The 23312-nt window shown below is 39.5% G+C and overlaps 1 protein-coding gene across 4 annotated transcripts in view; it reads left to right on the top strand.

Annotated features, from left to right (window-relative positions):
* GRIK1 (glutamate ionotropic receptor kainate type subunit 1) overlaps positions 1 to 23312 on the top strand; it is a 429993-nt gene that overhangs the window by 286898 nt on the left and 119783 nt on the right. For all 4 annotated transcript variants that reach the window (XM_030806035.1, XM_030806037.1, XM_030806034.1 and 1 more), the window contains exons 5-6: positions 17220 to 17273; positions 21142 to 21315. In XM_030806035.1, coding sequence (XP_030661895.1) covers positions 17220 to 17273; positions 21142 to 21315 — 228 coding nt within the window. The remainder of the gene's footprint in view (positions 1 to 17219; positions 17274 to 21141; positions 21316 to 23312) is intronic.

Genomic DNA, 23312 nt, shown 5'->3' with positions numbered 1-23312 from the left:
GCATAGGCAATGTTTTTATCTAAAATAACACAAGCTGTATTGTACTCCTTTGTTTAAAGGTCTGGGGTTGCTATGTTGTTGATTGGTAAGTGCCAGTAATTTCATAAGTAGATAAACCCCTTCACAGAAATGCAGAACTGTGTATTCTTGAATCACTAGGAAGAGCTCTCTTCAAATAATCATCTGGCCTGACTCTCTGGTGCTGCATCTCACACTTGCAGAGCACCTCCACGCAGCCGTTGAGTTCAGAATTGAGTTTTTACTTGCACTGAACAACGGCAGTCAAAAAAGTTGACCAAATGTTTCTATTATCTGCTGGATGATTAGAGTAAAAAATTCTATTTAAAGTTGGAGTTGGGAGGCTAAGGTGGGAGGATCACATGAGGTCAGGAGTTCAAGTCCAGCCTGGCCAACATGGTGAAACCCTGTCTCTACTAAAAATACCAAAAAAATAACCAGGTGTGGTGATGGGCACCTGTAATCCCAGCTACTTGGGAGGCTGAGGCAGGAGAATCACTTGAACCTGGGAGGTGGAGGTTGCAGCGAGCCAAGGTTATGCCACTGCACTCCAGCCTGGGCAACAGAGTGAGACTCTGTCCCCAAAAAATAATAAAATAAAATAAAGTTGGGAACACAAAGTCGCATTTGAAAGCAATCACAGACATCACCATATCTAATTCTCACACCTTGCAAGATATAAAATGATATTGCCAGAGTCATATTTCCAGTGCTTTCTCCACCATGAGATGCTGTCACTCCTGCTAGGCAGAAGAGTATCCATTGCTTAATTCTACGCTATAGTTACATTAACAAATCTTTAGATATTAAAATTGTCTCTCAATAAAGCAAGCAAGCATGTGGCAGTAGTGTCAACAACTGAAGAACTTTAAAGGTAAATAAATGCAATCAGTAATCCTTTATCATGAGGCTTCATTTAAGAATGTTAATACAGTTCATTAAAGGGTGTAATGAAGCGTGTGGGTCAGAACTGAGAAAAACACCCAGATGTATGTGTATCCCTCAAAAGGCAAAGAAGCATCCCTTCCCAGGGGCCTGTTGTAACAGAGGCTGAGAACTTCTGTTACACTTAAGAGAATGATTTGCTGATGAGACTTCTCTTTGCTAGATGCTCATTTGTCTCACATAACTGGCCACGTCTCTCCCAAGGGCAGGTCTGGAATAGGCAAGAACAGTGTACGGTGGCGGCAGGGAAGGGCTGCTAGATTTTCTTTTCCATTTCACTAAATTTGGACTTGAAGTTCCTTTGATAGAAGTGGCTCTTTCCTAGTAGGCTGGGGATTACGTCATTCAAAAGACAATTAAAACAAAAACAAAAGCAAAATATCCAAGAGCGGCACTCTCAAGAAATGTCTAGCTGGTACAGCGGGAGTGGGATTAGTTTAGCTTTGTGCCAACCACTGACACAGACGTTTTTCTCTCTATTCTCTCTCTTATCATGTTTTGGCCTATGTTTGCTTTTCCTAATCATTTTAGTGTTAAGAGTGGCTGTGAGACTTGGAGGAAGACACTAAAGAGATGGCTCATCCAGTTTTCGTTCTAGACTAATAATCTGCAAATATTTTGGAGATAAGAACCCTTTGTTAAAGGTCCTACCATGAAATTCCTACCGTATTGCATGTAAAAGGGCAATTGCGCTTTTTGGAATAACTACAGAGGACTCAGGTCAGCTTAACGGGGCTTCATTGGAACCTCCAGAAGCTGCTGTGCTTGAAACAGGATATTGGAGACATCAGAACTTTTCTGTTGTGGTCAAAGTAAGGCCCAAGCAGTCTACGTGATCCAGCTTAACTTGCTCTATTTGCCCTGGAGAAAAAACTGTAGAAACAGACTAGTCTGCTAAGAGATTCCCTAGGGAGGCTGAGGACTCAGGAGTTCTGGGTCCTGATTCTGGCTGCCATTCCACTAATCCTTCTACCCAAGGAAAGGAAAGGAAGGAGACTTACCTCTTTTACTGAGGGTCCTAAGAGGTGCCAACAAAAGTGCATGGCATCCTACATGATCATAGCATCAATCTCAAACAACCCCCTGAGGTGAGTTTGGTATTCTCACTTTTGAGGTGAGGCACCTGACGCTCAGACAGGATAAGTGACCCACATAGGATAAGTGACCCACATAAGGTCACTCTCTGAGCCTGGCTAGGCTGCCATGTGGTCTCCAGACTGCCTGATCTCAGAACCTGTGTGCTCACTTTACTCTGAAGGGCCCCCAAGCAGAATGGATGACTATTCTGAAGTAGGCTTTCAGAAATGTCTGGAAAAAACACAGTCATATGCTGCTGGTCTTCTTTAGATAAGATTAGTATTAATAGCTTTTACTTTTCTGGTAACTGAAATCACTGCCAAGAACATTTCTCTGCCAGGTCAATGTGGTACTCTCTTTATGTGCATTTTCCATCATTATCCTGCATTTCCCTGCACCTTTATCATATTTTCCCACCTTTTAATGATTCTTAAGAAAAGAAGAAATCAAGGCACTGTAAGGATATTTAACATTTATCTAAAAGTAAAAATTGGGGAAAAGTCTATAGTTATTCTTGGGCATGCTAATTACCCCGGCAAAGTAATTATTTCTATTCATATTGAACAAGTACTATATGATGAGAATCTGAGAAGTTATTTCCCCAAAATTCATTTGAAATTTGAATGTCAAGACTTGATTAGGCTACAGAAGATGGGCCTTTCATATGAACTTTCTTCATGAATTTCTACAGTTGGAAAGTTTCCATAAACCAGAAGGTCGCATGTGTCCTCTCCCCAACTTATCCACCTACCACCTCGCAGCAGGGTCCTGATACTTTGAAAAGATGCTGCTCTCTCCTTAACCTGCCTTCATTGTGGAAACCATTGCTCCTCCTCACTCTCATTTTCCCAGGTCCAACTACTCTTCCACTGACTCTTCGCTGTTTATCCTTCATATATACCCTCATTCATACTGAGTGTGATTTTACTGAGGGAGTGGCTGAAAGGAGGTGAATTTAAAGAATGAAGCAAAGGGCAAGAAAGCTCTACCTATGGAATTCCCAACTTATACCTAGCGGGAAGCTGGGTGCTAAGCAACCATCTCATTTAAGTGACCCAGTAACTTTTAATACGATTGGCATTATTCCTCTTTTGCAATTGAAAATTGAAGCCAATTTTATCTACCATATACTGAACATATACTTAAATAGAAGACACCAAGGCCTGCTGTCCTGACCTGGCCTCTATCTCCAGCCTCCTTGCTGGCCTCCAGTATCCGATGCTCCTTTTCAGAGGCATCCTTTCTGGCCACGTGACACAGCCTTTTCTCCCCACATCATAGCCTTTGCACTTGCGGTTGCCAAATCCTGGAACATTCTAAATTCCCAGTCATTCCCACCTAAGTTTTCATGAATATCTGTTGAGAGATAAAAGAGAGGAAGCTCCCTTCTCATTCTCTATACCCCTTCACTCTACTTAGTTTGCTCTATCAACACAATAAAAATCATAGTGAATTAAGACATTTACTCATGTGTTGTCCATATCCTTTACAACACAGTAAGTTCCAAGAGGACAGAAGCCTTCTTTGTCCTTTTCCCCCAAATCCCTAGCACCTACTACATTATTTGACACGTAACGAGTGTTCAGTACAGCTCCACTGAATGAATAAATGAACCAAACGAATGAATGAGCCAAGAACTGTTCTAGATTCTTTCAGTAAATCATCCCCAAAGTCATATTTTCTTCTCCCACATTGAGCCTGCTATACTCTCATCTCTGCCAAGCACATTTGGGTGAGTTGCTCCTCTGTGCCTCTGTTATCCTGAAAGAAAGGCTTTGTTCAACTATGAAATCCTATACTATTAAGAAACTGTAATGCATTTGAGCCTGTGATTTCACTTCCTGAAAATAAATTTGGCTCTTTGGAGAACTGCCTAGTCACTTTTAAATCTATAGTAGGATTGAGTGAGCAAATCGCTATTTCAGGCACCCATTCCTAATGGTTCTCTGATGAAAAGCAAGGTGGCACTGTCTTGCTCCATTCAGCGGGAAGCTCCCTGGGGGCTGGGCCAATTTCCTGAGCTGGAGAATGGCCAGCAGGTGAGCATGAACACACTGTTTCCCACTCAGAAAACCTGCCCTCTCCTTTACATGAACAAATCGAGGAAAGTTGTTTCTCCCACAACACTAGTGGCAATGAGTATTTAGCTATAATGGAGCCATTAGTCTCCATAAAACATGTAGCACCAAAATAGTTTGTACAGTTATATTGCATTTTCTCCTGCCAACATTTGCATGCTCTTGCTTTTTTTCTCCACCCCCAACCCACTTTTTTTTAAATCTCTTTCAATTAACATAAAAAGGTGAAGAAGAAAATGGTTTTTTTGTTTGTTTGTTTGTTTGTTTGTTTGTTTTAATGCCTGGTCTTCCTCTGATAGGAAGTGCAATGACAATGCTAGTTAATCAAATAATTTTGGGCATTGATTCTCTCCTCATATATGTTGTGCCCAGTGGCTGTAAAGATGGCAAACAGAGATGCTTAAATTGGTTTCATCCCTTGTTTAGATAAGACAGAAGCAACCATCGGCCGTGATCTCTCATGACAGAAAACATCAAGTCAAGCATGGCACACTATGCTAAGGGATTGTAAACATGTGCCCACTAAGTCAGATCTATAAGTCAATCATTTTTTTCATCATAAACACATAGAATAGGCCGAAGACCTCAGGGGCCATTTTATACTGAACACGTACTGTATGCTGGCACTGTGCTAAACAGGTTAAATGCATCAGTCATTTAATTTTTATGAGAAACTTCTGTATAGAAGAAACTGACAGAGCCCAGAGAGATTTTGTGACTTGCCCAAGGTCACAAAGCTAGCAAGTGGCAGGTCTGGGATTTAAAACTTATCTGAGGCTTTGAAAGGAAAAAAATGTAACCTCTTCTGCTATTGTTGTGTACAACAAGATGTCAACTGATTCTCGTCTTATTGCAACCTGAAACATATTTTAGTTAAGCCTTGCACTTCTTGAACGAAGGTGTTTCATTTTATTCTCAAACATCCAATCATGTCTAGCTTTACACAATTCCTTAAGAAATGTGAATTATATCAAATGTCTGATGGCCAAGTAGAGAATGTGGTAGGGATATCGTAGAGAAATTTATTTTTTTATTCAATACTTATTTGTTGAGCACTGATTGAAGGTGTTGGAGATACAACAGTGGAAGCAACAACAAGAATAAAAACCCAAATCTCTGCCCCATTAAGGCAAAAAGAGACCTTGAAAATGGATGTAACAAGTGTAAAACTATCCAGTGCTTGCAAATTGGCCTAATACCATCAAGTTACTTTCTTTTTTTAATTAATAAACTTTATTTATTTATTATTTTATTTGAGACGGAGTTTTGCTCTTGTTGCCCAGGCTGGAGTGCAATGGCGTGATCTCGGCTCACTGCAACCTCCGCCTCCCAGGTTCAAGCGATTCTCCTGCCTCAGCCTCCCAAGCAACTGAGATTACAAGCATGTGCCACAACGCCCAGCTAATGTATTTTTAGTAGCGATGGGGTTTCTCTATGTTGGTCAGGCTGGTCTCAAACTCCCGACCTCAGGTGATCTGCCTGCCTTGGCCTCCCAAAGTGCTGGGATTACAGGCGTGAGCCACCAAGCCTGGCCTATTTATTTATTTTTTAACTTTTGTTTTCAGTTCAGGGGTACATGTGCAGGTTTGTCATATAGGTATGTTCCTGCCCGTGAGGGACGGTGACTAGAATCTTAGACTGAAAGTTGGGAGACCCATTTGCAAATTCTGCTTTTTCCCTAACAGAAAAAAATAACTACCATTTATCTGGTATTTACTGCATGCATAATATGCTATGTGTTTGACTGGAATGATCTCTTTTTATCCTCTCAAAATAGTCTATGTCATAGATGAGGAAAATGAGGCTTCAGGTCACACGCTCTGTGACAGGTCTGGAATTTCAGATCAGAGTATGATGTTCAGATCAGAATATGATGTTCACATCACCCGCATTGCTCACATCCTGTAAACAGGAAACTTTGAGAAAATTCTGTTGATGCCTCTTCAACTCAGTCACCTCATCTATAAATAAAATTATCAAAGCTTGCTAATATTTCCATCAGCTCTGAGCTTCCATGCATACATTTGACCAAGAATCCTCTTACTAGCGTTTAGATATAAAGAACTTGCTTGTACTTAGTGGGCTCTCAAAGAAATGGGAAATTAATTAAGCAGTTCATTCTTTCTTAAAGTTTCTCCAGTCCTTTGATAGTCTTTGAGCCAGTTAATTGATAAGTTCATTACTTTGGATAAATCCTGACAATGTAATAATGATGAATCTCAATTTATACTAATTTGATGATAATTTGTAGTATGTTATATAATTACTTTGGTGGTACCTTCTTATCCTAATTATGTTTCTCTCAGGCTGATATTAAAATCTATTTATATTCCCTGAACACATAGTTGGTTTTAGTTGTAAGGAGTGGTTCATAGATATGAGTATATTATTAAATGTATACAAGAATTAATTGACCTCTGTGGATAACCAACCATTTACTAAAGGTGTGTGCAATTTGCCCATATTCTTAGTGTCCAGGATATCCATTTGAGGATTCTCAAAGGCCTCCAAAAAGTCAGTTTAAGAAAGGACTTAGATTTGCTTCAACCTGAATTGGGAAGCGAGAAAAACCATATATATGCATATGCTTCAAAAATGCTCTAATGCTTAATCCCAGTTATATCAACTTTTGACTATAGTAGGAGATAAGAAAAATTTTCCTTGCAGTGGAAGCAGGCGTACTTTAGAAGAAACTGTGAAAAGTATTTGAAGATATGTATGTCAGGGCACATCTTAAGCCTATTGGATCAACAGACTTCAGCTTTATTCAAAATCGTAGGAAGGTGCATGCTCTTGGATGTGCCTTTTTTGTGGAAAGGGGTTTGTAGTGTCCGTCAGATTTTCTAAGGAAGCCTGCACACTAAAGTGGTTTAAAAATTACTTTGCTAGGTTAACCTTATCTACTTCCTCAACCCTTCATAAATGCAAGATCTTATCAAAAGGATCCTTCCTTCCTACTTTTCCCATGACTGTTAGCCAAATCCTCTCTGCTATAAGGGTAATCCTGTGAAATGTAACTTTCATTTATCCAGCCAAACTATGTGCCAGGTTTTTTTTTTGGCCTATAGAGTTCTATGTGCCAAAGAATCTTCTAGGGTGAAACGGGAATTACAATATCATTAAAAACTCTAATGTATTAGATGAGTTCATTATTTAGTGAAGGACCCAGTGATTCATTATTTTCCACTTCTCTAAAAAGGGAATGTATTAGTACATGTCACTTTATTTGAGGAAATTTAAATGTGACAATGGATTAAATATAAGGCATTAAGCTCAGCACCAATACATAAAATATTCCACTTAGAGATTATCGTTGTCATTAGTAGCAGTAGTCTTGTGTGTAGGCAAAACTACAGGTGTGATACAATTCTTAGAATTGGCTTCCCAATTCTAACTCTGTATCACGACATCACTCCCTGCTCTACATCGTAACAATGGTTTCCAAGGCTCCTCTCGGCCTAACATCCCAAGTCTTCCTGAGATCTCACCTGACGTAATTACATTTCCATGCTAGAATTAACACTTTGCATCCTCTTTGTTCTTCCCCCAACCAACCAGTTTCTTCTGCTCTGTCCCTTTCTTGGTAACTAGAAATTTCATCCAATTACTGCAGCCAGAAACCAAGAAATCCACCTTACTTGCTCTCACCTTTCACATTCATTAGTTCGCAAACAGTGGAGATTCTGCCCTCGGAATATGTTTCAGATTCAATCTCCTTTTCTCTATCTCTCATCATCTTCCTTCTGTACTAATATAATTGATCTCTCTGCCACAATTTCCTTTCCCCTCCTATTTCCTAACCATCCTCTGCATAGTCTCAAACCCTATTCATTCTGAGTAAAATATCCGATGTTATACCTCCATGTTTGAAATTGCTGAGTGCCACCCTCTCCACCCTGGATGTTGCATTAAGAATAAAGGACACATTTCTTAGCAGGCCATGCAGAGCTCTCCATATCTGTCCCCACTGTCATTATAACATGTATTGCAAAAATATCTATTATGTCTAATATACCCTTTTAGCCAAAAAAAATCTGTTACAAATTTTTAGAAACTATCCTTTCTTACTCCATTAAGGAGATTAAAGTTCTTTCCAAATGTGACCTAAAGGGATTCAAAATCACAAGAAAAGCTGTATCTAATTAATTCTGATATCTCCAGGGATGTCATAATAGGAGATCAAGGTAGGTCTGAATTCTTACAGAAGAACTGTGAGTGAAGCACCTCCTAGTCCCTGGAACATCGTCCAAGGAAGGCCCTTTCACAGCTGGGTCCAGCATTTATACAGGAGGCTCCCTCACAAGTAGACAGGAAACTTAACAAACTCTGGTGGGTGGATTGATGCATCCTACTTAAGATAAAGTTTGACTCCTGTGGTTCTAACTTTGGTCTTAAATAACCATATGCTTTTATTTGGGTTCTCAAACTCCAGCAGAATTTTGTGCAAATTGTTAATTTTCCTGCCACTTACACCTCCTATTATCAATTAAGAAATTAATAAAGTCCTAAGATCCCAAGATTGAAATCAAGCCTGGGTTCAAATACTATAACTATGCTTTATCTCTAAAATCTATAAATTAGGAATAACACTTCCTCTCCATTTAAATGTCAAGAACCTATTACTGTAGTGAACGTCGTGTTGTGGCACTCAGCAAACAGTCGCTGTGAATATTATTGCTGTAGCTTAAAAATATGAGCTTGGTTAACATAAATCCGTGGTTCTCAGCACTGGCTGTACATAAGCATCACCTGGGGAGTTTTTAATAACTATCAATGCCTGAAACATACCCCAGACAAAATAAATCACAATATTTAGGAATGAGGCTCAGGCATTGGTATTTTGGAGAAGTTTCTTGGTGGTTCTAATAATATACTGAGAAACACTGATATAAATTATTTTCTAAGCCTGATAGTTTGCAGATAAATTGACAAAGTCAAGTCACCCAGAAAGCTGAAGATCAGGCCCCAGACTCATGAAGACTTTACTGGGCAATAGAGATCTCGTGAGACCAGCAAGATCACCATTTAATGGCCTCACCCCTGTCTCTCCTTCAAAAGGTGACTTTCAAGCAAATGTGAGGTATAGTTTTCATTAACATCATTATGAAAGAAGCTTGTTGCAAAAAGATTACACTGAATCATCTGGGGTAGATAATAATTCAAAATATTCTGTTACCTTCCAGCTTCTAGATTTTGTTCAATAATTTGCTGTTAAAATTTGTTTCTTCTGTATTCTCTCTTACATATCATCTTTCCACCAATTTTCCCTAGATGTTGCAGAGAGGTTATTTTTTAGTTTCATGTAATCGCCCCAAAAGTTCCATTCTCTCCAGTTTACCAGATTGCCTATTTCATTCTGCCATGGGAAATCTTCTTTTCCTGCTCTGTTCTCAACAGTCTGTACTCCTTAAATAGCATAATCTCATCTGTTGCGCACCTGGGTGAGGCAATCTGGCTCTTCTAGTAGGATCATCTTCTAAGCTAAACTAAACCCCAGTGATTTCCACTCCACTTATTATTATCTGTTGGTATGAGCTTCCTTTCTCTTGCAGACCATACCTCTAGGGAGAGAAGCTTATAAAGGAGTTAAGACTGAGAAGAACTTCCAGATAGTACAGTTATTTAATTCATCAACTCTTTGTGGAATATCTTTTGCATTTCTTTAGTTTAACTTGGAGGCAGGAGAAAAAGGGACTGGGTTTATACATCATATAGCACAGTTTTCAAATGCAAGGAAAAACCCTGTACTTGTGGTTAGCTTATCACCTGTGTACATGCATGTGGTTAATACGTGTAAGTGAATGGAGGAAATAGAGAAACTTAGCAAGTTGTCAACCTGAAACGAAAAAAGTCAATTTTCCCTCGATACGTGTTTTTGACATTACCAAAGCTGGAGTAATGTACCAATCACTGGAGTTAGGGTTACAGCGATTTCATATGCCACAATCACAGAAAGATGAGAAAATGACATGTATTGGTTTTCTATTGCTGTTTAAGCCAAATTTAGTGGCTTAAACAATATATTTGTTTACAGTTATAGAGATCAGAAATCTAAAATCATGTTGTTAGCAGGTATGCTTTCCTTTTGGAAACTTCTGGGGAAAATCCAACTTCTTGCCTTTTCTTACTTACAGAGGCCGTCCTCATTCCTTGTCTTGTGGCCCTGCATCACACTCTGTCTTTCTCTCTCCTTCCATTTACGCATTCCCATTTACACCTTCTCTGCCTTAAGACCCTGCTGTTTTCATTGTGATTACATTGGGCCTACCTAGATAACTCAGAGAAATCTCCCCATCTCAAAATCTTTCATTTATTCACATCTATAAAATCCATCTCCATGTAAAGGAACATATTCCATTGGTTCTGGAATTAGGACGTGGACATCTTTAGAGAACCATTATTTGGTCTCCTCCATAAGTAGATGGGTATCTTTCTATATATTAGGATTTTTCTGGTGTCTAATTCTATTTTCTGTATATTCCACTGTTACTTTTGTAGATGTAAGCTATAATCATTCAATGTGGTATGAATGTACTTTCCATAGCAATAAACACTGGTCTAAAGACTGTCTTATATCTACCTTGTTCTACTGATGACCACCATTAAAAATTGCATGGCCAAAGAAGCATCTGGCTCAGAGGATAGTATAGATGCAGCCTAAAATATTACAGTTAGCAAATAAAAAAGAACTACACACTGAAGCTCAAACTTTCATCTTAAAATTGCTGCTCGGAGACTTGATATCATTCACCTGGTTTCCTGAAGACTCCTGTGCCAAAAATACCTTATTTCTGTCTTGAGGTAAAACCATTATTTTAACCACATTGCATGTTCACACATTTGGAAGTTATTCACTTGAAATTATTGATTACAAACCATGTCTGGTGGTTTAGAATTTATCCTGATATTGAGAAAGGCTATAAAAAGAGAAATACACTTCAGCTTAGTCAGTATAAACTTCCAAGATGCCTATTTTTCAATGGAAAAAAAGCAGTAATAAAAAACCATATAAATATTACAAGAACACCTCAAAGTTGCTCAGTAGCACTCCAGGTTCCATTTTGAGTTTCTGTTACCACAATAGTAGCAGCAGACCAATTATGTGTGACATATGGATTTCCCTTAGTGATGGTTGCTGAGAATTTGTGGAGAGGCATTTTTCATTGCTGTCTCCATAGCTCTGCATTGCCTTCCAGGAAATGATCAGACTGAAATATGGTCCAGGCTTCTTAAGATAACTCCATGTGTGGTTTGAAGACTCTGAGCCAAAGACTTTCCCTGTATTTTGTAGAATGACTCTGTCAACAACCACAGCCATTACACCCCTGTGAACTACGTCCTGGTCATCTTTACCTAGACTTCATTGAGGACTCACAAGACAAACTAAAATATGGCCTTGGTGCTGCTCAGGCTGTACATGATAACTTCACCCATCAAGATCTAAGAGATCATCATTGCCAAGAACAACTAGGCTACACTAAGAAGGTCAATACTACTGTGAACAAGGTCATGAGTGTTCTGTGGCAAAAATTCCAGAAAGCAGCTGGACCAATGTGGGATCACTGTTGTCAATGAGCAATGACTGTGTCCCAGGATATATTGATAACAGTTAACAGTGGGGCCTTAGAATTGTCCTTTCAAGAGCCAGCTGGCAGTGAGGGTTTTTTGTTCTTGTTGTTGGTTTTGTTTTGTTTTGTTTTTGTTTTTGTTTGTTTTTGAAACAGAGTTTCACTCTTGTTGCCCAGGCTGGAGTGCAATGGCCTGATCTCGGCTCACCACAATCTCCGCCTACCAGGTTCAAGTGATTCTCCTGCCGCAGCCCCCTGAGTAGCTGGGATTACAGGCACGCACCACCACTCCCGACTAATTTTTTGTATTTTTGGTAGAGACGGGGTTTCTCCATGTTTGTCAGGCTGGTCTTGAACTCCCGACCTCAGATGATCCACCCAACTTGGCCTCCCAAAGTGCTGGGATTACAAGCGTGAGCCACCGTGCCTGGTCGGCATTGAGTTTTTATTCTGCTTTCTGATGACCCATTTGCTGCAAATAAAGCAGTAATTATTTTTTAGCTACTGAAACAATGGAATAGTCTTGTGGCATTTCCATGTACAGCAGCATGATACGGAGAAAGCATTAACAATAGGTACAAGACACTCCCCCGCCTCTGATTTAAGGATTATGTTATCTAGATGAAATGGAATTTCGTAAGTATGCAGGAGCTTGTCTTTTGGTATTGACGTCTTTTGAGTTCTTATAATTAATTCTGTAACAATGTAGATTAGAATTAACTAGCAATGGTGATCATTGGAGTTAGGGGGAAAAACCATTTTGTTGCAAACTGTTTTTCATTACTCTAACCCAACTCAGCTACATCCGATCTGAAGAATTCCACCCATTTATATGGGGGAAAATTATTTGACTTGTCCCAATCATGATTATTTGTTTATTTGTAATATCTTTTTTTTATTATTATACTTCAGGTTTTAGGGTACGTGTGCACAATGTGCAGGTTTGTTACATATGTATCCATGTGCCATGTTGATTTCCTGCACCCATTAACTCGTCATTTAGCATTTAGGTATATCTCCTAATGCTGTCCCTCCCCCCTCCCCCAACCCCACAACAGTCCCCGGAGTGTGATGTTCCCCTTCCTGTGTCCATGAGTTCTCATTGTTCAATTCCCACCTGTGAGTGAGAACATGCGGTGTTTGGTTTTTTGTCCTTGCGATAGTTTACTGAGAATGATGTTTTCCAGTTTCATCCATATTTGTAATATCTTTATTCTATAAAGAATTGGAGCTGCCTGGAAAAATATATTTGAAACAAACTAATAAATGTTTTTAAAAGGGAGGAGAGTTGGCACAAAGGAGAAAACTAGGTAACAAAAACATAAAGCTGGATGACATTAGCTCATGAAAAATATATGCCCTGTGCTCCTGACTAGTTGCCAATGGAAGACCCATAATTTTGACCCTAAACCTCCTAGCAATCAAAACAAAGTTGTAAACAAGATCATTTACATGACTTGCAGTATTCATGAAACAGAAAAATGTATTTATTCAAAAATGAACAGCTTGTTCTGGCACTGATAACAATGCTAGTGATATTTGGGAACTGAGATCTCTGGAGAGTGACATATGTCAGAATCGTCTCCACTTCATGGGCTAGAACCAGCACATGCCCCCACCCAAGCCAAAGGGACTAGGAAATGCAATCCTAGTATGTACCCTTTGAGTTGGAAAACTAGAAAAACAGCACTAATGATGTCCACACTAGGAATCTTCCAAAATCAGTAGATATTCCACACCCTGCCTATTTTAGATACACAATGTTAACAAAAGGGCTGGGTTGTTTTTAACTGTCTGTCAATCTAAGTCAATGATATAATGTCAAAAGTTGTTTAATAAGATTAATTCCATTAAGAAATGAGACTTGGCCAGGTGCAGTGGCTCATGCCTGTGATCCCAGCACTTAGGGAGGCCAAAGCAGGAAGACCACTTGAGGTCAGGAGTTCGAAATCAGCGTGGCCAACATGGTAAAACCCTGTCTCTACTAAAATATAAAAATTAGCCAGGGTGGTGGTGCATGCCTGTAATCCCAGCTACTCAGGAGGCTGAGACAGGAGAATCACTTGAACCTAGGAGGCAGAGGTTGCAGGGAGCCAAGATCGTACCAGTGCACTATAGCCTGGGGCAACAGAATGAGACTCTGTTTCAAAAATAAAACAAAAATAAAAAAAAGAAATGGGCCTTATTAGAAGAACATATTAGTGGAAGCAATTCGGAAGAATATGCTATCCATATGAACAGTATTGATAGCTGCCTTTATTACATTTTAGTGTGTGTGACATGAAGTGTTTTGTGCCAAAAAAAATAAATTGTGACAATTAAGTAAAGCCAGAGATGATTCCTAGCAATACTGCCCTAATAAAGTATACATACTGCCTAGGTCAGCACCATTTGGTCAGTTCGGCAGACAAGTACTGTATCAAAATTCAAAGTCATTCTCAGGAAAAAGTAAGTTCTGCAAAGAACTATTAGAAAACTCCCCATATCGTGATTACACTTTTTATTTTTAAAACTGACATTTATTTTGATGTGACATTTTCTTAATCCCTTAATGACTTTTAGTTTGAAATACCAACATGCAGAGAGAAAATCAAAATGGGAATGCAATCATTTTATTTACAAAGTATGCGACAATTACATGACAGGGCTACTGGCCTCAACCGCTTAAAGACCATCACAAGAACAACTGCTTTAAAAGCACCGCCTTTGGTGCTGTTGACTTTGTTTTTCTTATCAAGATGTTTCTCATTCACCTGGGTGAGTGTCTACAAAGTTGACAGGCCAATGATCAATGACAGGACTCGTTTCTTAATTTCCATTTCTAGTAAATTCAAGGGAAGAACCAGGAGGCACTAATGCAAGCAATTAGCTAGGAAAAGGGACGCGAATTTTTCTACTACAGCAAATAAAATGTGTACCTGGAGGACCCCAGGGTTCTTTTTGCAATAACAGCTGGCCTGTTGGCTGTTTATTCGCTGCGTTTTAATATCTCTTTCCTAACACTGCGAGGCATATCAAATGAATATTTACCTCCAGGAATTTTAAAATACAATAATAAAAATAATTAGTTAAATGGTTGTTTAAAAAAATGCTTATCTCTTAACAGGGGATCCAAAGCCTCCATAATGAAATTTAAAAAGAAAAATTTTACCCAAGTGAAAAGCTGTAAACTCAAATGCCTTTGTGTTCTATTTCCAGTTTCAGAAACAAAATTTTAAACCTTAGTATCCAGCTCTATATCTTCACATAAAACTTGCCCAGTTCCCTTTCAAGAGGTAATCTTGGCTGCAATTACACTATCTAATGACCAAAGTGAAAAATAGGATTTCTGACTGACCCTGGCAGGCCAGCTCTTTATGCTCGAATGATATAAGAGAACAGCTAACAAGACCTCACCATGCATGGCCTTAAATGTTATTGATGGCACTAAAGCAAGTCTACCTTTAAAAAAAAAAATCCTTTAGTGTGCCTGGTCTTGTTGTCACCATAGGAGTGACTTACATCCTGTGGGCTGATGATTCATGGAGAAAGTTTCCTGTCATTTGTCTTGTGCTCATGACATTATAATTTCATTAAATATTCCTCTGGTTTTCACGTTAGTAGAGACGTTGTTGAGAAGTGTAGGACTGGTGTTCATGCGGTTATGTGCTGTCATCTAATACCCTCTTTATTTCTTATTCCCTTTCATGTAAAATCATTCTAGCTCACATATCTTAGGCACCTTCTAGAACCTCTGATAACTTGCATTGCCTTTCCCCAGACCTTTTCAATCCATCTCTTCAGCTGAAGATCTGAAAGTCTTTGTTATTTAATGCAAGTGTACATGTTTTCCATAAAGCGGTGATTTTCAAACACAGCTGTGAAATGCAGAAATCCAGGCTACTCTCTCAGAAATCCTAATTTAGGATGCCCTGTGATGGAGTCTTTGATACAAAAACTTCCAGAGGGGATTTTTACTTGCATCAGAATTAACCAGAGTTGTGCGGAAAACTACCTTGGAAATGTGATTTCTAAGTCTTCTCTCAATTTCTTTTCTTTTCGAGTCTCGCTCTGTCGCCCAGGCTGGAGTGCAGGGGCGCCATCTCGGCTCACTGCAAGCTCCGCCTCCCGAGTTCACGCCATTCTCCTGCCTCAGCCTCCTGAGTAGCTGGGATTACAGGCGCCTGCCACCACGCCTGGCTAATTTTGTGTATTTTTAGTAGAGACGGGGTTTCACCGTGTTAGCCAGGATGGTCTCTATCTCCTGACCTCATGATCCGCCCGCCTCGGCCTCCCACAAGTGTTGGGATTACAGGCGTGAGCCACCGCACCCAGCCTTCTCTCTTCATTTCTATGCAAAGACAAAAAAAAAAAAAAAAAAAAAAGCACCCAAATAGTTATTTTGGTAATCTATCCCAAGGAAAGGGATATCCTTATTCATATTTAGAAAGAATTGTCTCCAAACCATTTGCATCTTCTTCTCAGTTGACACCATTTCTGGAACTCCAAAAGTAAAATCACAGTTCAATGAACGTAGAACCCCTGTCCCTCCTATCCACCTCCTTTTTTCCTTCTTTCACGAAGTAAAAACAATATACACGCTCACAGAATGTCCGGAACTATCACGATCCCAAGTAGTTACTTGAGAATCAGCATGAAGAAACGGTGTAAAATTGGTGTCAGAATAGTCCCTATCCTTTTATCTGTAAACGAATCCTCTCTTCCCCTACTCATGGAAAAGGGGGAGAGAGAAAGGTTTCAGAGATATACTCATTCATAAATCTTCATTTAAACATATCTACATACCAGTATTGACAATTCAACGTTTAATGAGTTCTACTCATAATGAGGGTGGCATTATGCTAAGTCGTAAGTAGGGAGATCAATAAAATATGTATTTCTAAAAGTATGAGATTGCTCAGACACTTAGGCAGTGGGAAAGACAAAACCCTGTGCATTATGGACAACTCCAAATACAAAATTTGTTTAGTACAAACAATTTATTTTTTGAGTTAGAGTTCCCTTCTTGTTGCCCAGGCTGGAGTGCAATGGCGAGATCTCGGCTCACTGGAACCTCCACCTCCTGGGTTCAAACGATTCTCCTGCCTCAGCCTCCCAAGTAGCTGGGATTACAGGCATGTGCCATCACACTCAGCTAATTTTGTATTTTTAATAGAGACAGGGTTTCTCTATGATGGTCAGGCTGGTGTCAAACTCCTGACCTCAAGAGATCCACCTGCCTCGGTCTACCAAAGTGCTGGCATTAAAGGCTTGCGCCACTGCACCTGGCCCAAACTATTTTTAAATTTGATCATCAGACCCATTACTTCGATGTAGGTCAAGCAGCGTGTAATGGAAATAGTGTTGGCTGGAGGTCAGTTGGCTTGCTCCACACCAGCCACTCATTGGCCTCAGGTTTCTGATCTGCTGAGTTTGTGGATTTCCAAAGTACCTTCCTGTTCTATGTTCCCAGGCATTTGTAGTCACCCTAGAAATTATCCCATTCTTATTATAATTCTGTTCCTGATTCTTTCCCCTTATTTCTCTTTTGCAGATTCTGTTCATGGGCATGATGACCGAGTACTATCACTACTTTTTCACAACCCTGGTAAGTGCATCTGGGAGAAATGTATTCCACATGGTATTGTATTCCACACAGTTATTTCAGAGTCAGCCTCACCAGTGTCAAAGGCAGGATATTGTCATGGAGATTTGCCTTACTTTCCTAAGAATCCTCTAAATCCAGCAATGCTGAGCAGCAGGCTTTCTTTTTCTTTCTTTCTCTTTCTTTCTTTTTCTTTCTTTCTTTCTTTCTTTCTTTCTTTCTTTCTTTCTTTCTTTCTTTCTTTTCTTTCTTTCTTTCTTTCTTCTTTCTTTCTTTCTTTCTTTCTTTCTTTCTTTCCTTCTTCCTTTCCTTCCTTCCTTCCTTCCTTCCTTCCTTCTTTTTTTTTTTTAACTAGTATCAATGCATGTGCATTCAGAAAGGGATTAAAATGAAAATTCCATAAAATAGAAAAAGTAAAAACTATTCATAAAAAAGTATAATCTACAATTTTTATATACATTAGAAGGTGTATCCAAGTTTGTCTGGCATTCATTGATTTGATGTGGCGTTTCCTGCCTGTGTCCAGTAGATAGCTGGGTTAGCCAGGGGTTACCTGTCAGATGTTTGAAAAACCTTCAAAAAGGGGAGTTTTGCAAATGCTCTGCACATTGAACATTTTGCCTCATTAAGAAAAATCATGGTCCTAAGACTTAGAAATCCAAAAGAAACCACAGGACATCTTAAATTTTGAGAGACTATCTGATCATGGAGCCCCCACCTCCCCACCTACACACCCACACACTCCACTTTGTTACATGAGAAGAAAAACAGAATCAAGCTCGTTTTCTAATCTATAAGAGTATATTAGCTAAAGTTGACCTGGATTCTGGGGGACTCAGTAACAGTACCATTTTAGCAAATTCAACTGACAAGCTAGTGAGTAGGGGAATTCAAAGAATTTAGAATAAGGACCCGAAGTAGTAAATTCTATTTCTGACTCAACTATCTTTGAGAGTGCAGAGGACATCATGAAATGAATGCTTTGGGACAGTTGTCAAAATCATTACTGCTACTGAGAATAGGGTGGAAGTGGGTACAGGGTAGAAATTCCTGAACTAAGGTTTGCATAGCCTTCCCATAGGGTGGAAGTGGGTACAGGGTAGAAATTTCTGAACTAAGGTTTGCATAGTCTTTCCATTTGCCTCTTCCTGATTCTTGATCATGTCATCTTTGAGAACAGCTGAGGGAAAACTTGGGAACTGCAAAGTGTCTTACTCTGCTTACAAATATGGTTCTTCCCATCACGAAGAACACCTGAGGGTTACTCAAGGTGACATGGCCATCTGCCTCGGAACTTTCTACCTCCTCCAGCTGTGCACACCCTGGAAGAGCTGGTGTGGGAGAAATTTGAGAAGGAATATGAACAATGGAACCTAACAAGGCTAGGAGACCATAGAGGATGAATAAATGTGCACTTTCATTCCTCTTCACCCCTAACACTCATTCTGCATGCACAAGGGGATGCAGCAAATTGGATTTTAGACTTCCGACATTCTTTGTTGCATGGAAACCCTAAATTGTAGGACAACCTAATTTTGCACGTTTAATGTATGTCATTTTAGCATGTTAAATCTATGTACTATGAATCTCTAAGAGGGTTCATGTGTATTCTGGCAGTTTCCGTCTTACCTCCTGAGACTGGAGTTAACGGTTTTTCTATCCACTGAGTGTGCTAACGGACTCACTTTTTCCTGGGTCATCTTCTTTAACTTTGCTTCTTTCATCCTTTTCCTCTGATTTTATCTGCATTCTGTTCTGGTTGGCTTTTATATTCTTACCATTCTTGCCCATGAGTATTAATAAAAGTTAAAGAAAATAAAAAGTTACTTAGTGTTAAGGAAAAAAATATACAATTCTTTAAAAGGCAGTATTGTACACTTTTCTGATACTGATCTAGGAGCACAGAGCTGTGCTCTTATAGTTCTACTGCCTCATCCAAATATATCTTGGCAAAGAGAGAGTTCATGAAAAGAATAAATTTGTATGCATCTTCCACAAATGCAAATCGCGAAGTGTTTCTGAAGCTGCTGCTCTTCAGTACCTGTAATCATCACGGATAATGTCCTGTCTTGCATTGTACATTCAGAAAGCGGTTACATTGTTAAGAAACCTTTATGGAAGTATTTTTCCTGTTAAATGTTATTTTGAAAGTTGAGTTTCTTCTGAAATGTGATGTATTTTAATGATATATTTTTTAATCTAGTCTTTTCATATAAGAAAAAAGTTGAAATTATTACATAACCCTGTCTTAAATGTGAATCAATTTAGAAACTTCCGGTTTACACTCAGCCTCATCTGTAATAGAAAACACTAGGATGAGTTCAACTTTTTTTCCTGAAACATTGTCTGAAAGGGAATGGCGCCCCTTATTAAGATGTTCTTGCATCCGGCCGGGCGCGGTGGCTCACGCCTGTAATCCCAGCACTTTGGGAGGCTAAGGCGGGCGGATCACGAGGTCAGGAGATCGAGACCATCCTGGCTAACATGGTGAAACCCCGTCTCTACTAAAAATACAAAAAATTAGCCGGGCGTGGTGGCGGGCGCCTGTAGTCCCAGCTACTCGGGAGGCTGAGGCAGGAGAATGGCGTGAACCCGGCAGGCGGAGCTTGCAGTGAGCCGAGATCGCGCCACTGCACTCCAGCCTGGGCGACAGAACAAGACTCTGTCTCAAAAAAAAAAAAAAAAAAAAAAAAAAAGATGTTCTTGCATCCATGTAGCCTTGTGCTCTAGCATGTCCTCTGAAGAGAATCCTTTGGTACCTATTCTGAGCCTATGTTCAGGGAACGTTCTTCATGCCCTCGTTGTATGAGATATGAATTCTTTTCAATAAGCCAGGAGATGATTTTTTTTCTGCCAGGAGTGATTTTCCTGCCAAATGCATATGCGGTTTTCAAATTTCACCTTTGTGGCAAGATCTGGAACAGCCTGGGGTGCAAGATTTGACGGAGAAGAGTGGGTACTGCCCACCACTCAGAACCTCAGTTTCTTCATCTGTAAAATAAAAGCATTGAACCAAATGGAAATAAATATTCTTCAAAATACCCCAAAGGCTATAAACTGGGAACAGAATTCTTAGCTTTTTAGGATGTTATATCCTGTGCCCAAGTACATACTAATGATCAACAGCCAAATTCCTCCTTTTGACTTATCTAAACTCTAACAGTATTGCAAAAATAAAACAGATGAAAATGAAAACTGATTACTGCCCTAGAATTTTTAGGGCAGCGTGTGAATGAAAAACAATGGAAAAAATGTTCTTTTATTTAAATAGTGTGGTATCGCTGCCATTTTGTTTTAATCTATAGCAGCTCCCCTTTATCCAATGGGTATATGTTCTGAGACCTCCAATACATGCCTGAAATCTAGTATGGTGCCAAACCCCGTATAGATTCTGTTTTTCCTATATATACATACTAGGATAAAGATTAATTTATAAATTAGGCACAATACTCTTGCAGACTGGGACCATTATGAAGTATAAGGGTGACTTAACAAAGCACTTCCATACCACAATACTCGACCTCATAACTGAGACAGCTAGTAAGTGACTGATGAGCAGGTAGCATCTGTAGTATGGAGACTCTGGACAAATAATTCATGGCCCAGGCAGGACAGCATGGGACAGCTCAAGATTTCCTCATGCTACTCAGAGTGGTGTGCAATTTTAAAATTATGAATTGCTTATTTCTGAAGTTTTCCATTTAACATGTTTCAACTGTGGTTGACCGCAGGTAACTGAAACCATGAACAACAAAACCACAGATAAGAGGTATCATTGTATTAGTTGCTGCTACAATCATTAATATTCTTTTGCATAAAAAAATGAAAATTCTAATTCTTTTCCACTGCCATCCTTTTTGATACTATGCAGGACTTATTTGCTTTGGATCTGGAACTCTATAGGTACAGCGGCGTAAACATGACCGGGTTTCGGCTGCTTAACATTGACAACCCTCACGTGTCATCCATCATTGAGAAGTGGTCCATGGAGAGACTGCAGGCCCCACCCAGGCCAGAGACGGGCCTTTTGGATGGCATGATGACAGTAAGTCATTTTCAAATAAAATCATTTGCGAGAATATTTGAATTCCTTTGCGGTTAGGTTAAGATCTCAAGTGTCTTTAAAATGTTAGAGAAAGTGTTACAGTGGGTGCCTTGACTTGCAGGAGAGAAGAAAGAGTTTGCTTTTTAGGTAATTTGAAAGGCTGTGACTGGCTACTAGCAAAAACTGCTGCTTGTAGCTTCCTGGATGTACTTGCCCCAGATAAAAAACTTGACAAGAGTAGTCACCATTATCAGCCAAACCAGTGCAAGGACAAGTGAAGAGTGTTTTATTCTAGGAATGTGGCTGTGGGGAAGGCGGCTGGTGGGGGAAGAGGAGGAACAACCTACCTGTGGGTTTTGCAGAACCGGTTTGTGTTCCTCACTTCTGCCACATTTCAGCAAGCAAAGCCAGTGTGGAAAAATGTCGGATTTACAAACAGTCAGTGTATTCAGCTCTTCCTGTCCTGGATGCGTATAGGTTCACCTCTGCAGAACTGACAGTGTTTAACATTAGCCATATGTCGCTCTTGAAGCAGATGCCAGACCTGCCTCCTGACAAGTCAGAGATACTCTGCTGAACAGATAAATTGTGAACTGCCTCATCAGAGAGCTTCTCCCTAACATCATTTGTCTCTTGTCAAATGCACCTACCTTCACTTTATTTCTCTAATGAAGCTCCCTGAGTGCTGAAGAAAATAGCAGGAAATAATTTTTTTAAAATGCTTCCTATGTGGGAGCCATCTAAGGGGAAAGATATTGTGGAATGCAGGCAGGTAATAGCATTTTAAAATGACATAGTATTTTATTATCCATTCCTATCATCGGGGGACGCACTCTCGCTTTTAAGATGCAATTTACCCAACATCTCACAGAGAACTTGGAATTTTTTTCCCCTTTTTCTTATGAGGAACAAATGAAAACGAAGAAATAAATGAATGAATTAAGTGGTTCTGGAGGATTCTATGTTCAGGCTCCCTGTTTTTCAAACCTGAAATAACTTTTAAAATATTCAAAGTGAACTGAGAGATAATGATGAAAAGCATCTTGGTACAAACGAGCCCTGGGATGATTTGAAACATTTCTTTGAATAGGAGCAAGTAGAGAATATCCAGGGAAATATTAGACTTCTGAAAGGGAGAGGGAACACCAGAGACAGAGGGATAAACATGCAAATAGATAGGTTTTTCTCTTCTTCCTCTTGGGTTTATAATTTCAGTGAGTTCAAATATGGTTCAAAATCCTCTGCCCACTTTTCCACTGAAGTTTCAATCACAGAATGAGATCTCAAATCATTTTTACCTGTGTTTGGTATATGCCACTAAAAGAGTTACAGTTTGAAGCTATGTTAACACAGATTGTGGACTTATGCCAAACATTAAATATTCATCACAAGTATGGCTTAATTTACAAAGAAAAAAAGTCTGTGTGTTCAATTATACTGAGCTGACAAAACAGTTTGTACATATTGACTGAGATGAGGAAGATCGTTGAACAAAGGAGACAGACCTATGCAATTCATGTGGAATCAGGCCGAGCGTGAGGTGATGCTGCTATCCCAGGGCAGCAGCTGGTGTCCTGGGCTAATGGTAATCCCATGGGCAGGAAGTGTGACAAGGTTGAGTCCCAGTGGATGGAAGAGGCCCTGGTCTGCCTGAAGATTTTTACTGTCATCCCAACTAAGAGAGGGGTTTCTAGACTGTGTTCTTACTGTTATTATTATAATAAACTATAAAAAGGAAAGTGGGGATGTACCAGAGCAGAAGAGGGTAGCTCACTAAGGTGCTGTAAAAGTGGGTAGAGCAACTATTCAATATATCAGGTCATGTCAATACTAATTTTTTAAAAAGTGATAGGATGCAGGCCCCAGTAGCAGTTATATCCAACAGTCATGCAGATAATAACTTTGAAATTATGTGAAGCGTAACATTTACCTTTTTTTTTTTTTTTTTTTTTTTTGAATTCTTTTCACAGCTGGAGTCATGGCCTCTCCCCCCCCCC

This window comes from Nomascus leucogenys, chromosome 25 (genome assembly GCF_006542625.1).
Source record: "Nomascus leucogenys isolate Asia chromosome 25, Asia_NLE_v1, whole genome shotgun sequence".
In the NCBI taxonomy this organism is placed as follows: Eukaryota; Metazoa; Chordata; class Mammalia; order Primates; family Hylobatidae; genus Nomascus; species Nomascus leucogenys.
Note: the sequence above shows the minus strand (reverse complement) of the source record. Positions and strands in the feature narration are given on the sequence as shown.